The sequence below is a fragment of the Hyperolius riggenbachi genome, chromosome 11 (assembly GCF_040937935.1).
Source record: "Hyperolius riggenbachi isolate aHypRig1 chromosome 11, aHypRig1.pri, whole genome shotgun sequence".
NCBI classification, from domain to species: Eukaryota; Metazoa; Chordata; class Amphibia; order Anura; family Hyperoliidae; genus Hyperolius; species Hyperolius riggenbachi.
In genome coordinates, this window is record NC_090656.1 from 92,184,999 (window position 1) to 92,201,809 (window position 16,811).

At 44.4% G+C, this 16,811-nt stretch overlaps 1 protein-coding gene across 1 annotated transcript in view; it reads right to left on the bottom strand.

Annotated features, from left to right (window-relative positions):
- ELP4 (elongator acetyltransferase complex subunit 4) overlaps nt 1–16,811 on the bottom strand; it is a 477,499-nt gene that overhangs the window by 312,504 nt on the left and 148,184 nt on the right. The window contains exon 6 of the mRNA XM_068261125.1: nt 6,808–6,901. Within this exon, the coding sequence (XP_068117226.1) occupies nt 6,808–6,901 (94 nt within the window). The remainder of the gene's footprint in view (nt 1–6,807; nt 6,902–16,811) is intronic.

Genomic DNA, 16,811 nt, shown 5'->3' on the forward strand with positions numbered 1-16,811 from the left:
TGTCATATTGTTTTCTAGAACAGGAAGAGTTAAAAAACTTCAATTATGATCTATGCAAAAGAGCTTCTCTGAGTTAATCAACCCACTGGTTCATATACAGTCCTGTTTTCTGAAGCACTTAGACAAGAAACAGCGAGAGACAGGTTTTAATAAGGTTTTACTGCTGGAAAGTTCAAAGGGTTATTCTTTCTGCTAAAAGACAGAGTGTGGTTTTAAAACCGCAATTGTGACAGTATGATGCAATGTTATAATGAAAAAAGCTATATAAGGGCCAGTTCACACTCAGCGATTGGATCGCCGCTTGCCCGCGATTTGCGGGTGAAATCTCGTGATTCCCATTCAATAGAACGAGAATCACAGCGTAATCGCCCCTGAAAATGCTGAATGCAGCGTGTTTGCGACTGATTGCAAGTGCTGCTGTGTGAATGTATCTATAGGGATACATTAGTGGCAGTGCTTTGGTGATCGCCGGCAATCAGCAAAGCACTGAAAAATCGCCCAGTGTGAACAAGCCCTAAGTGAAAAATAAAAAAACAACATGAGACTCTTTTTCTTTGCCACTAATGTTCTATTCATTATCCGTACTACACATACAATTCCTATATCATACGTTTTTTTTTTCCATTTAAAATGAACCCAAGGTGAGAGTTATATAGAGACTTAAGCTACGTACACACATACGACAACGATCGTTCGTTGTGAACGATGAACAAACTTTTAATTGACGTAAGAATGACCTAAGTAAAGTTAGCTTTTAAAGGTGTGTAACGATCTGATCGTTAGAATGAACGTTACATCACGTAAAGCAACTATTGCGCTTGATTATAAAAATGAAAAGTCCCATGGAGAAATAGCGAAATCCGCATGTCAAGCCTAGTATGAACGATCGTTTTCCAACGATGTACTACTTTTGCAAACGATCGTCGTTGGACAAAATCCGCCAAGCTAGATCGTTCGTTTTTAACGATCTAGCTTGTCCGTCGTTAGACTTAATGGTCGTTGGCTGATTTTTTTTAAACGATCGTCGTTTGAAATGATCGGGGAACGATTGTTTCAAACGACTATAGTCGCATGTGTGTACGCACCTTAAGGGCCTGTTTCCACTACATGCAGATTGGATGCAAATTGGATGCAGAAAAACTGATTCCAATGAATGCCTATGGGCCTGTTTCCACTAAACGCGATTTTTCTGATGCAGATTTTCCCATAGGCATTCATTGGAGTCAGTTTTTCTGCATCCATTCTGCATCCAATCTGCGTGTAGTGGAAATAGGCCCTAACATATTTATTTATTTTTAAGCAATACCAGTTGCCTGGCTGTCCTGCTGATCCTCTGCCTCTAATGCTGGGAATACATGATGAGTTTTTTGAGCTTTACTTTCCGATTGTTTTTCTGATTGTTTTTCCGATCTATTTTAGTATTTTACGATCGATTTCCACTCACTTCTATGAGAAAACGATTCAAATCAGATCGGACCTGTCAGAAATGATCTATCAAGCCCTCTATCTGCTGAAAAAAACTCATGGTGTATTCCTAGCATAACACTTTGAGCCAGAGACCCTGAACAAGCATGCTGTAGATCAGGTGTTTCTGACAATATTGTTAAAGATTAGCGGCATGCTTGTTTCTGGTGTACTTCAGACACTACTGCAGCCAAATAGATCAGCAGGTCAGCCAGGCAACTGGTATTGTTTACAAGTAAACAAATATGGCAGCCTCCATATCAATCTCATCTCGGGTTCACTGTAAGGTTTGCTTTAAAAAGAATTGCAAAAGCTGATGTGAGAAAAGGCGGAAGAGAGTAATTCTTTATTTATTTGTGTTTGGTCATAATGTAACTATACAAAAGTTGAAGTTTTTTACTATTTTTCGGCTGAACAAATTGCATCACTACTCCCTCAAAAAACATACATATTCATAAGTAAGTGGCCACTCCGCTGATCTCTCGTTGAATTTCCCTGTAGTATTTAGCTGTCTGTCTAGAGTTCAGCTTTAACCTTGTTCCAGCAGGTGTAACGTTCATAAGCTCTACACGGCCAGCAGCATCCTGATTTTAAGTTGACTTGTCATCGTTCGGAAGAACACAACTCAGCACAGTGAACTGCGGGAAGTGTTATGACATGCCTGTTACCATGGCTACCACAGCAAGCAGGGAGCAGTTCCTGTCAGGGACCAATTTGCTTCTCCAGAGGGGCACTGCCACCGAAGGCAAAGACTGCTCTGCCCATGAGTCTCAGCAGACTGAAATCTGAGCAGAGCAAGCTAAATGAGCACCGAGTCTACACACTGCTAAGGCAACTTGCACAGGGGGAAAACACGCCAGACACAGCAAAATGCAAAGCAGATTAGATACAAGGTATTCAAATCTTTCTATATCAAAGTGTTGGGATACAGATGTCCCCAGAGGTGCCATGGCTGCCCTGCGCCAACATGATCTGACCTACTGCAAAAATGTACTGCTAAGGAGGGAGCTTCCTCTGAAATACATAGATTATGCTAAAATAGCTACCCAAAAACATGTAAAAAGAAAAATAAAGTGGACTTTGAGCCAAAAAGGGTTGCTTCCTCTAACAGTACAAAAGGGATTATACTTTAAAGTGTCTATTAACAATATTCAAAGTAGGTAATGAGGCTGCAATAAGGAAAATCTTATTTACCAATCCTTGTACACATGTATGAGGATTGTTGCCTGGAAGGGATAAGAAATCAATCGCTCGGTAGACAGTGCTTGGCCGAAGTCAGTGCAGACATGTCACTAGCCTCTAGGCTAGCAAAGCGTTCTGTTACTATGCAGGAAGGAGGAAAGCTGATTGAGAGGCACACAACAGAGAGGCACAGAGCAGGTGGGGTGAGTAGAACAATTCCCTCGGCCAGCGCTCCAACAGGTGGGAAGAAAACACAAGGAGGCTGGCACCACTGTTCAAAAGGTCAACTTTGTGCTTTATGGACAAAAGTGCATATCCATCACTGGCGTCACCGCTGCACGTTGTGTTCCCATGTCACTGGCTTGGTGTTAAGCCGTTTGTAATGGCGGTGGAGTTTAAAGCACTCCAAGTGTTCTATCAGGTCCGTTTTTGTCATCGGATAAGTCTGACTGGCTATTTTCTGTTTCAAGTTTATTCTTCTATCACTTGACTGTATGGCTTGATAAATGGTAGTTGGCCAGAAACAGCGGGCTGTCGCTGTCAAACCAGAGATGGATTTGCACTTTTGTCAACGTAAAAGAGCAATTTTTTAACAGTGGTGCCAGGCTCCTTGTGTTTTTTTGCCATTACATGATCCTACAGTGAGAATTAGGCCCGGTTCACACTTGCGTTTTTTCCGGACCGGACCCGGAACGTATGCTGTACAAAAAGGAACGGACGAGATTGGATCCAATGTTAACCTATGGTCTGTACACATCCGTCCGTCCCACCGGATCAGTTTCCTTCCGGTTTTTACGTTCCAGCGGCTGGCCCGGAAAAATGCTGCAGACCCGATTTTTCCGGAACGTTGTGCCCTGTGGAACTGATCCAGAAGGTTTTGCAGCTCAATAGGAACTAATGGAAAACGGAAGTTGATGACACACTGCCTATAAAAACTGACCTTTCTAGCCCTCTTCCTGTATGCTTTCTATGATACAGCAGCCATCTTTGTTTGCTGACACATGTGCCCAGCAGGGCTTGACTAGGATTCCTCCCAGTTCGTGCTCGATTATTTGGAGAAGATGGCAGAGATCAGACCATACAGCATAGAGGACCTGATTGTCCAAGTGCAGGCTCAACCTGCCTTTTGGGATAAGGGGCACCCAGACCAAAGTAACCTCCAGAAGTGCAGGAAGTTGTGGGAGGAAATTGCCAGGATTACAAATGTACACTCCACCATTCGCTGAGCAAGGCTGAGCCGAGCTTTGAAATGGGTTTGCTTCTCACTGAGCCCCTGTCCGGATATGGCCACATCACATGGGTAGACAAGGCAAAAGCCTCGTCTCCCACAAACACAAAGAGGTAGTCGGGTGTCCTCGTCCCAGGCCACGGTTTGTCACAGGGTAGCTGTAGTTGGTCTTGCTCAAGCGCAAGTGTGAACAGGGCCTGAGGCTTTGGTACACCTTTCCTCTCGTCTAGTGAGTGCCTTTCCAACACAGCTGTTTTTAATCCAACAGGTGAGAATACACGCTGACGTGAAACAAGGAATTAGAGACCGCTGTACACAAACTAGATTCTAGGCAGAAGTGGTCTTTACTAGCCGTCTTGGCCAAATTCAACCTAGCATGTGTTGGAAGCTTTATGCTGAGAAGAAACGGTTCGTTTCTGCCGTGCATTTCTGTGCTCGATCGTTTTTGCAGCTCGATTCTACAGTCGATTCTCTTATCTTCCGCTTGTTTTTCTTATCTTTTTCTATTCACTTCTACCGAAATTTGAGCGGCGAAAGAATGTAAAGGGAGATCGGACATGTCAGAAATGATCTATCGAACCATCGAATCACCTAAAAAACGAACCGTGTATTCCCAGCATAAGTCTCTGTCCAAAGGAAAGTAAGGTAATATCAGCAGACTCAATCTTTCTTTTTCTGTTTTCTTGTGACCCTGAGTTAAACTTGGCACAGTGTTCACTATAGATAAAGTGCATTGATTACAGAAAAAGCGACTCTAACGTTAGGTACACACAATGCAATATTCTGACAGATTTACTGTCATATCGATTATTTCCAACATGTCCGATCTGATTGCCGATCGATTTTCCATTCCCTCCTATGAAAAATCGATTGAAAATCAGATCAGACATGTTGGACCTAATTGATCTGGCAGTAAATCTGTCAGAGAATTACATTGTGTTTACCTAGCATAACATAAGCGATGCATAGGCAGAGTTTATAAAGTGGGAGGGTAGAAAGGACATAGAAGAATATTTTTCAAGCAGTAACAACACGCACAGTAAGCACTTGAGGTAATATGCCAGTATGGACATGACTTTCTTAAAAGGGGACAAAATCAATCATTCAGATGTATTGCTTTACTAATTAGGGACTGTTTTTTTTTTTTTTTTTTTAAATCACATAGCAATCATATAAGCACACAAATACTTTGAATAAAGGTTATGCCACATGGTATATTGAAGTGCCTTATAACCAAGTGTGCTTAAAATAACATACCGGTAAAATTTGACTGTAATCAACAACACAGTATATGTCGGTTACCTATTTTGCTTCTACTCCAACATTCATGTTATGCATAGCTTCTGCTTACATTGCAGATCTGAGTCAGCAGCTGCCTCGTTGAGGAAGAATAGAGTCAGTTTAGCCTTGTGGAGCCAGTGGGATAGTTTGCAACAGTTTACTCAAACAAAGACTAGCCCAGGCTGTAGTTTGATTGTTTCTTATTAGTGTAAGTACAGGTAGTCCCTAGTTAATAAACAAGATAGGGACCATAGGCCCGTTCTTATCTTGATTCTGTACACTCATAACACTATGCCATCTCTGTCCCCTGTACCTCCTCTATGCCCGCACCCCCCCCCCCCCCGGTGTCACCTCAGCTCCCCCGTGCCTTCAGTGCCCCCCTCTGTGCCACCTCCTTCCTCCTACTGTGTTACCTCTGTCCCCCTGTTCCCTTAGTGCCCCCCTCTGGGTCAACTCTTCCCCCCCCTACTGTGTCACCTCTGTCCCCCTGTTCCCTCAGTTTCCCACTCTGTTCCACCTTCCCTCAATGTGCCACCTGTCCCCATGTTCCCTTATTGTCTCCCTCTGTGCCACCTCTCTCCCCCGTGTCATCTCTGTCCCCGTGTTCCCTCAGTTCCCCCTCTGTGCCACCTTCCCCAATGGGTCGCCTCTGTCCCCCTGCTCCCTCAGCGTCTCCCTCTGTGCCACCTCTCCCCGTCCCCCCGTGTCACCACTGTCCCCCTGTTCCCTCAGCGTCTCCCTCTGTGCCCCCCCCCCCCGTGTCACCACTGTCCCTCTGTACCCTCAGTGTCTCCCTCTGTGCCACCTCTCCCTATCGTGTCACCTCTGTCCCCCTGTACCCTCAGTGTCCCCCTCTGTGCCACCCCCACTTACTGTGTCACCTCTGTCCCCCTGTTCCCTCATTGCCTCCCTCTGTGCCACCTCTCCTCCCCATGTCACCTCTGGCTCCGTTCCCTCAGTGTCCTCCTCTGTGCAACCTCCTCCCTCCACTATGTTACCTTTGTCCCCCTGTTCCCGCAGTATCTCCCTCTGTGCCACCTCTCCCTCCCCCCCTTACTGTGTCATTTCCGTCCGCCTGTTCAGTCAGTGTCACTCTCTGTGCCACCTCTTCCCCCTCACTGCGTCACCTCTGACCCCCTGTGCCCTCAGTGTATTACAGCAAAATGTAATTTATACTATACAAACTGGGGTTGTCATATCTGTATATAAAAAAGGGATTTATTAACACTGCAACTGTATCTGCCAATAAATGAGATGTGCTGAACATTTCCGAAACTCCTATACTGAAGTTGGAAAAAGCTTCTGTGCATCTGTGGAGGTCCTAGTATAACCTGGATACACTGATACCTCCACTCTGCACTGAACTCTGCAGACACCATATGCAGTTAATCAGCCATCAGGAGAATTATTGAGGCTCAGCATATTTCAGAAATATGGCTCAATGCATTCACGTTGTCTTGCCACATCCACTGAGAACACATTACATATTAACATTTCAACTATCAGGCTTTGCTCTCCCTGTTTATACCATCAGCGCTTAGAAACAGCTTGTGTACTGTTCCTTTTTCCAAGACCTTGCTAGTGCCCTCTGGGAGATGCCATAGAACAATTAGTAAAATTATGACAGGTCAGGTGGTAAAGGTGCTGGGTACCTGGGGAGTGGATCCATCGAATCCTCCTTGGTGAACTGCTAGCCGGATAGCCTGCAGGAGTTGGCTGTAGTCACAGGTCATCTTGCCTGAAGAACTAAAGGGGAGAAATGAGTTTTAGCTTTTATTTAGTTTGTGTCAAAAGGCAGTTGCTGAAAATCCCAACATAAAGCAAAACATAGCAGATGGCTGCCAAAAGATTTGATGCTCGGTTCCTGCTACTACACCAGAGAGGTACCATATCAGTACTGCACGGATGGGCCGTACGGCTCCAGAGTCTGCTGCAACCCCAGATCTGATGTGTTCCATACAATCAAGGTTTTCTGCAGCAGACTACAAGGGACACATCTGAACTGGGCACAGTGAGTGTAGTCTTCCAATAATAAACCTCTTGATTACCCTACAATACCTCAAAGTGAACCTGAACCGAGTAAAATTATTTAAACGGGACCTCAAGCAAGAGGTATACGGAGGCTGCCATATTTATTTTCTTTTAATCAATACCAGTTGCCTGGCAGCCCTGCTGGTCTATTTCTCTGCAGTAGTATCTGAATAACACCAGAAACAAGCATGCAGCTAGTCTTGTTAGATCTGACTTTAAAGTCTGAGGGCCCATTTCCACTTGTGCGGTGCGAATTACTGCGGTAAAAATTCGCATGCAGATGCGAATTTCGCATGCGGCTCTATGCAAATTTTCATGCAAATTCGCATGGATGACGATGTATGCGAATTTAACCATGGCAGTGCTGGTGTTTTTCCATTGTTTCTATGCGAATTCGCATGAAAATTCGCATACCCAAACCGCATGCAAATTTCCTATTAAATACATTGCATGCGATTCGCATAGCGGTATGCAGCATGCGAATTCTGATGGCTCTGCCATGCAAATTTTTTCTGCACAGAAAACCGCAAAGGAATCCTGACAAGTGGAAACAGTCCCATTCACTTGTATTGCTATGCGAATTTGCATGCGAAAAACGCATGCGAATTCGCTATAGTGGAAATGGGCCCTGAAACACCTGATCTTCTGCATGCTTGTTCACGGGCTATGGCTAATAGTATTAGAGGCAGAGGATCAGCAGGGCTGCCAGGCAACTGGTATTACTTAACAGGAATTAAACATGACAGCCTCCATATACCTCTCTCTTCAGTTCCCCTTTAAAATAAACATATGATGTACTACTTACAAGGGAATATTATATACGTACCACGCCATCAGTTCCTCTTGGAAGCTCACCATTTTCTTCCAACAACGATTATTTCCAGTTCTGAAAAGATTTTGTCAGAACTAAAATATATCAGTTGCTGTCAGTTATATATCAGCGGCTGCCAGTTATAACTGAAAGGACAACTGATGTGCAAAATATTGTCCATGTTTCCCTATGGCTCAAGTGGGCAATATTACAGTTTAACACTGTGTTAACCCAGAAACTGCTATTTAAAAAAGATATTATCTAAAAATGATATAGGCGAAGTACAATAAGTCCCCTGATGAGTATGTCAGTACGAAACTACGGGACAGTACAGATCAGCACGAGACTGACCTGTTGTTATATGCTTGTTTTATCCATGGAAATGTGAGTGCACTACTTTTACATTTTTTATTAAAATAAAGTTTGTATGCTATGAGGAGCTCCTTTAGTTATTAGGAAACCTGTATACGTTTTAATGCAAGATCTGCCCACCTGCTTGGGGAAGTGAGAAGAGTCACGAAACACAGCTTGCTGTCTTATAATTGGCACGGTAGAGGAGGAGGTGAGAGGCCTTCATTCACACTGAGGTAGAGGAACACTTAAGAGTGGTGGTTGATGTTTTGAAAGCTGTCTGCTGTTTGGCAGCCATGTAAGAGGGTGAGAGATTGTAATACCCATAAGTACGGAGGTGGTGATTAATGAGAGAATGTCGAGTCAAAGATTGGAAAAGTTTGGACATTGTAGTCGTCCACTCATTGGTTTTTATCTGCTGTAGTAAAATGCAGGGCAGCCCAGGGCTGACTTCTGATGAAGTGGTAGGTACCACAAAATAGCCGTTAGGCTACGGCTTGTACAGAAAATATGAAGAACATTTCAACAACAGAACTAGATCAGAACTGTACTTTTCAAAAGCTTGCAATGAAATCAGGAGAGCACACCAGTCACAGTGTTTCTGGTTGAAACATTCTCAGTTTGACCCCGGGTACAGCAATAACTCATGAGACGTCCCCAAGAAATTGAGTATGTGCCGCCTCCTTGGGTCCAAACCCCCCAACCCTCCGGTAACTGGTGAAAACTCACACACACCTCAACCCCCTCAACGCCAACACCATACCCACGCATAGCAAAGTAGTGGAGCCATGTAATATTTACCTGCTCCAGCAGTGCATTGTAGCTTCTGTTCTTCCCGGCAGTCATACCTCCAGCTTTCGATCACGTGACATGCCTCAGGAGTCAGACGTATGCAGCATAAAGAGTGTAGCTGTGAGGAAGATCACAGGAGACCCACGCAGCGGGTAAATATGTGCTCCCCTGCGCTACTCTGCAGATGGGGAAGAAGCAGGCTCCCCTGATTGATAACGTTACCCCACTTCATTTAAGACTAGTAAATGTTGAATCTTAATAAACAATTTGCCCACTGTAACGATTGGTGTCCGTAACACAGATTTTTTCTGATTATTGGTGATCTGCAGTATCACCAACAATACAGATGCTATACCTGATCATGTGGTGATCTGCAGAATCACCAATAATACTAGTATAGCTCGACACAGGACACCCAATGTGGTATTGTGTTTGTTGCAACAATAATCAGAGAAGTTATCTCCCGAGAAGCGGGAGACGCAGACACTACTGCAGCCAAGGATTCCCTGAGGAGCAGGGAACCAGACTGCACTGTGTAACGATTGTGGAACTTTCTCCGTGATCGGCGCATAACGCGTGCGCCGATACGGCGGAAATCCTCCACAAGCGTATAATTGCAGGAACCCTGCAAAAGGTGCTACGCACCCGTAGAGGGAAATTCCTGTCGGCAGATGGCGCTGAGGAGTGCAGAGGAACCAATCCTCTGTACCTCCACAAATGCCAGACAGTATTTGTACGAAGCGCAGAACGCAATCGCAAGAGAAGCGATTGCGAATGAGAACGAGCAAAGGGACAGGTTGTATGTGTGTGCGCCAATCCAGTCGCCACCCCGCGACAGCGCACAAACAACAGCAGATACGAAACAGAAACGCAACCGCAAGAAAGGTGATTGCCAAAAGTGACACAAGGCAGATCAGAACAGAATAAGAGGATAGCAAAGGCACAGCAAATCATACAATGAGGAAATACGGAAAATAACAAACGCTAACTAAACGCGAACACCGCACTCATTCGCAACAGTGCACGCGTTCATGCGCGGTCTCCACGTGATAAGCACAATAGAGACAAGCACGCCTAACTAACCATCGACAGACAAACATGTAACAGAGGACGCGAGCGCTTGCTTAACGGTTACCTCACCGAGCCTCCAGCAAGCGTTCGTAGCAGACAAGACAGACACACGAAAACAGGGACAAGCGAGAGATAGGATCCACAGCACTAGCGAAAGTGGCTAGCGCGATCCAGGAAGACAGAACAGAAGGATCCACAGTACTAGCGCAGGATGCTAGTGCGATCCAGGTACAGAGTAGCAGAACAGAAGGATCCACAGCACTAGCGCTAGGCGAGTGCGATCCAGGCAGACAGAGTAGCAGAACAGAAGGATCCACAGCACTAGCGCAGGATGCTAGTGCGATCCAGGAAGGCAGAACAGAAGGATCCACAGCACTAGCGAAAGTGGCTAGCGCGATCCAAGGAGACAGAACAGAAGGATCCACAGTACTAGCGCAGGATGCTAGTGCGATCCAGGTACAGAATAGCAGAACAGAAGGATCCACAGCACTAACGCTAGGCGAGTGCGATCCAGGCAGACAGAGTAGCAGAACAGAAGGATCCACAGCGCTAGCGCAAGATGCTAGTGCGATCCAAGTGAGACAGATCAGAAGAGATAGCTGGTAGCAACCGCTGCACCAGCTATACTCCAAGAACAGAGATCAGAACGATTTCCTGTCGACCACTGCTGGGACAGGACAATCGCAATAGAACAAACAAAACAGATAGCAATCCTAACTGCACTAGGGAAACCTGCCTAGCGCAGTTCCAGAAATTACTCTAAGCTGAACTTCAAACAAAGAGTAAGGCTGACACTCCTCCAGGAGTGTTTCACAGGAAGGAATCCTTATGACCAGCCAAGCATTGTGGGAAACACATAGTACTTATAGTACACGCCTCCAATGAATGTGGCCAGGCAATTTGCATGACAACGTATGCAAATTCCTCAGCAAGCACAAGCTGCAAAACTGACAGAAGGTCTCCTTTCCAGAGTCCTGCAGCATGCAAACCTAAACAATGGTCAAAAGGCTGCCTGCCTGCGCAGGCAACTAAGCGGATTCTCACACACTGTAGCCAGTGGACCCCTGAGGGGCCGGGACCACTGACTGGGCTGCAAATGGGATAACTGATGGATGAGAGGTAATGATTGGACTGCAGCCAAGGATTCCCTGAGGAGCAGGGAATCAGATTGTACTGCAGCCAGTGGACGCCTGAGGAGCAGGGACCACTGACTGGGCTGCAAATTGGATAACTGATGGATGAGAGATAATGATTGGACTGCAGCCAAGGATTCCCTGAGGTGCAGGGAATCAGACTGTACTGCAGCCAGTGGACCCCTGAGGGGCAGGGACCACTGACTGTGCTGCAAGATGGTCTCCTGAGGAGCAGGTGACCATAAGCCTGAGCTTGCAGCTAATGAACACCTGAAGAGCAAGTGTCACAGATAGTACAGTAAGGCTGATCACCTAAAGGTTAGGTGACAGCCAGAAAGGTCAGACAAGCCAGGTCGGCAACATACGGACAGATAAGGTACAGAGACGGAAGACTGATTTGGTATCCGGGTACAGGCAAGGTCGGCAACAGTTTATCAGGAGGGCGGAAGTACCGAATCAGTAAGCAGAAGAGTGGTCAGGAAAGCCAGAGATCATAACAGGTAAACAGAAATATATAACAGTCCTAATCTAGGTGTGAAGTCCTTGGTATCAACACCTGGGAACTGGTCTAACACATAAACAGTAGCAATGTAGCAATATCCTAGACTTTGGTGTGAAGTCCTTGGTTTCAACACCTGGGAACTAGTCTACAGAATGGTACAGAAGACTCACAATACAATAGAGTAATTAGGCTATCAACGGAATCTGACTAAGTGTGAATTCCCAGCTCCGGCTGGTTCTAACACACTGTAAGATCTGACTATGGTCTGAGTGCTCACACGTAAGCTTTCGCAACAGCAGACAACTTGCAACTGACAGGCAAGTCCTATACATACCCAGAGCGCTCCACAGCGCCGCCCCAGTCACTCAGCCAATCCGGAGCATAGTTGGAGTCAGCTGATCGGCTTGATCAGCTGACTCCCCTTCTACTAGCATAAAGGTCCTGTCGCCTGGCGCGCGCGCGTAGCTCTCAATCTGTGTGCACTAGAAGGACCAGGCGAACCAGCAGCATGTGCTGCGCGGCAGAAGCCGCCATGCCGCTTGCCCACGCGGCGGCATCTCCGCTATTCATTACACCCACAACTTAGATTAAGTTTTAGATTTCAGCCACTTAAACCGATAAGCCAAAGCCTACTTCAGGCTTGGCATATTGTAATATACAGCGTGTGGTACGCAGAGGGTAAGAAATAGAATAGGGGACTCAGAAAAGCTAAATCTCAAAAATATTCAGGGTTAGCCGCAATATCCATTCCCTTGGCCAGATCTTAGCGTGCCTAAAGACCTGCATTCATATGTACGCCATCCGGGCTACAATTTTCATTAGGGTGGGAGGTAAAGAAGGATTTGCTCACAGTGTTCTCCCCAAAACATTTTTCCAGCCAGGTGGCATGAGAAAGTAGCCAGGTGGGGCGCAATGGGGAATGCAGGGCCAGCGTAACTCTGCTTACAGCATAGGAGGTGGAGGCAAGCAAATGACAGCGGGTACTTACCAAAATTAGCCGGGTACTAAAAGAGCCTGGGAAGAACACTGGCTCATTTTTTACTTATAAGATAATGAGAAAATATTTCATAGTTTACCAGCAAAATCTCATTGTTTCCTTCACTTGATATTCGCCTCTATGGCCTCAATTCACTAAGCTTTATCAAACACTTTATCAAACATTTGATAATTTACCTCATGAGTAAAATCTAATTTTGAATTCACTAAGGTGTTATAAATGTATTGAACATTTTAACCGATAAAACATTCAATAAATAACACCTTAGTGAATGCAAAATTAGATTTTACTCATGAGGTAAATTATCAAACGTTCGATAAAGTGTTTAATAAAGCTTAAAACGGAATGAAACCCAGCATTTCTTCTTTGCTCTAAAAAATTATTTACAGCATATTATATACAACCAGCATTTTTTTTTTTACTAGAACAGCATTCACAGCTAGGAATACACGGCTGGATTCTGAGCCATTTAGATGGCTCGATAGATAATTTCAGACATGTTCGATCTCCCGCCCGATCGTTTCTGCGCTCGATTCTGCATGGAGGGCAATGGGGAAAGAGAATAGAGCGGAACTTAAGGGAATCGCCTGCAGAATCGAGCGCGGAAAACGATCGGGTGCGGAATCGAGCGGCAAAATCGAGCCGTGTATGCACAGCATACACGGGCATTACACACAGGACATGAACATTCAGTGCAGAAAAATCTGGACGGATCCGAAGTGGCGATAATGTTATGTTGTGTTTACTTAATTGTATCAAGTGAGGAATGTGACACATTTTCTGACTGTGCAGAAGCTCCTGGTCCCAGACAGACACTCAAAACATTTCTGCCTTCAATACATAATGAACAAAACCAGTTATGAATAAAATGCAAAGTCAGCTCTCAAAGCAAAAAACTGTACTTTTGGGAACTCGTAATTTCTAAATGAATAATAATAAGTATGCACAAATGCAAATATGCTAACCGTATGGCATATAAAAAGTAGGAAAACATGTTTTTATTGTATATTATGTCAGGGTTTTATACCGCTTTCATGAATTGAGGCCAATAATCGTGTTAGGATAAAATAAAAGGCAAGAAAAACGGATAAAGTATTTCGCAGAGAAAATGAATGATCACTTTTTTTCAAGCAATGTTCAGCATATCTGCAAAAAATAAAGAGAACAATCCTGTGAAAAAACAAAAATAATTGATCTCATTTTGTTTTGACTTAAAAAGTTAATAACATGGACCTCCCAAGTCGTGAAGGTTAAAGTCATCAATAGCCAATATTGAAACCTGTGAGAGGGAGCGTGCGTTGTGCGTACTGATTTGGTGGTAAGCATATGACTGTGGTAGGTGAAATCTGCACTTGGGAGAAGCAGAAAAGAAAGGGTTATAGGTGAAGGTGTAGGAAACTGGGATGACTTAATTATAGCAAGCCTGCTTCACAATGTAGGATGTAATGAAACCGCCATTGCATTTAAATAGTAATCACAGATAATTAACACATAGTTAATGAGCTGCTATCCCAAGTACACCTGATCATTATACCTCTGAGTCCATAGTTTGTCACCGCTGAGAGGAGATTCAAAATAAATGATTAAAGAGCCGGCTGCAATGTGTGTGCGCACGGTACAAATGTATTCCCAGCCATACCACAGAACATTACAGCCACTGTCAAAAGAAAAATGGTACAAATAATAGAATATTCAAGATACAAATCCTACAAGACCCATGTGGAGATGCTAAAACCCACACAGGTCTCGTGACAGACAACTGTTTTTTGCAAGTTTTATATGTTGAAGAGGAACTCCAGAAAAGAAAATCTGAAAAAGGAAGGTGTGTAGCCACCTCTTTAGTGGCAGTGTCACAGCTGGGAGGTCATCTCAAAAATAGGTATATAAAAACTGACCCACAGAAAAACATGGCAGTCTCAGACCCGTTCATTGATCCGCTGCAGTAAGGGCAGTGGACATAGTGGGAACCGAGTCTTAAAGTGACTGTATATACTCGCTTATAAACCAACACATGTATAAGACGTTGTACCGGCTTTTCCTTCAGAAAAGTGATTGACTCATGTATAAGACCCCTCCACTGGGTAAAAAGCCAAATGTGCCCTCAGTATAAGGCAAACCCCTCCCTGTAGCCAGGCAGAGGTGCCCCAGTATGAGGCAGCCCCCTTTCACATCTCCAGATGTGCCCCAAGGTGTTAGGTAAGGACGCAGGTCAGTCTTGTACCACGCACTGCCATACTCACCATGTTGCGGGAGGGATGGCCGGCATGGACACATCGGGGAGCACTCGGTCCTGCTCCATATACACTCTAAAACAATCCTTCCACACCACAATCCCCACTGTAAGTCACGTATAAGCCGAGGGTCGCTTTTTCAGCACAATTCAACTAAAATGCAAGTATATATGGGATACTCTTCTTAATCCAGCCAGCTGCAAACTGTGAGAACCCATCATTGTCAGTCTGTGGTAAAGGTCATAGCTTCATGCTGGATAGAAAGTGATGTAAATTCTCACAAGTGGGTACACAGAATAGCAATAAAAAATTCAAAACTACCTTTTATTGTACCTTGAAGCTTTTAATCTGTGAATTTTGTTTAATAATAAAACCGTGATCAAAGCACTTACTACCAAACAAAATGTAAATACCCTATAATATGTTTGACATTATAAGAACGTCCGTCAGATTCAAAAATTGGGGAAAGTAACACAGTTTGTATAAATAAGTAGATCCCTAGTAGTAGACTGCAGCCAACAATAATAACAGTCTGTAATACTAGAAATGACCTATGTGTGAGCTCCTGACCACGTGCGTAAAAAGTGACTCGTTTGAAAGCTAATCCAGCTTCTACAAAGATCAAAACAAGTTCTATTACTGAGTACCTGCAACAGACTACAAGAATATCTGTACCTCTAAAAGAGCTTTCTATTTTGGTGCACGGTTAGAACTATTGGTAGTGGGTGTTGGAGGGGAGTAGGATTGGGGAAAATGTTGAGGTTACCGATTGGCAGAGCAACATGTGATAAAGTAGGTAGGGGTATGAGGAGATCATACTTAGAAGAAGTTATAAGAAAACAAGTTTTTGGATATCAGTGGCACCTCAGTTACCTCTCTGATCCTATTGCCAGAAACATGTATACCTCAGAGGAGAGCAAAACCTCAAACCAAAAACTGAGCAAGCATGCAGTGAGGAACTACTGCAGCCAGATTACACCACTGAAGTCCCCAAGAGCCTTAGTGCCCTTTTACACGTAATGCATTTTAATGGATTTTATTCTCCATAGCAGTGCATTGTGAAAAAGCTTTCCTTTTTCAGCGTATAGTGTAGGGAGACACTAGGCCACATCAGTTGTCCTTTTAGTTTACAACTGACAGGAACACAGGACACATTGCAAAAGGGCTCTTAGCTTAGGTTCACATCAAAGCTGATAGTGAACTGTTTACTGCAACAGTCAAACTGACTGATCTTTTGTTATCTATAGGATCCGTTCACACAGGTCCGTTTTGACTGTGGCTGCTGGGAAAGCACAACCCAAATTCCCGTTCTGCACTTTTCCAGACACCGTACTGAACATGATAATGTCAAAGATAATATAGTATGTATGACATACCGTATCCATTGCAACACACACCACGACTATATGGACAAACACAGCGGATCATCCATCGGATCCACGGTGTTGTTCTTGTTGGGAACCCAACATGAGTGTGAACCTGCCTTAGTAATTAAGAAGATGATCCGGACAACCAAACCACACCAAGAACTGTAATCTGACCCTTTGGCAGACCTGGCATGACCTGCACTGAAACTATTTACTTACTGAAGGGTACGTAACAGCCACCTATCAGTCCAGATACTACAAGGGAAGGCTGAAAAGGGCAACATGTAGCAGACACTTCCCAATGCAGTAAGAGCAGGAACAGGACACAATAAGGACTCATAATAAGTTGCTGATAAGAGTCAACAATCTA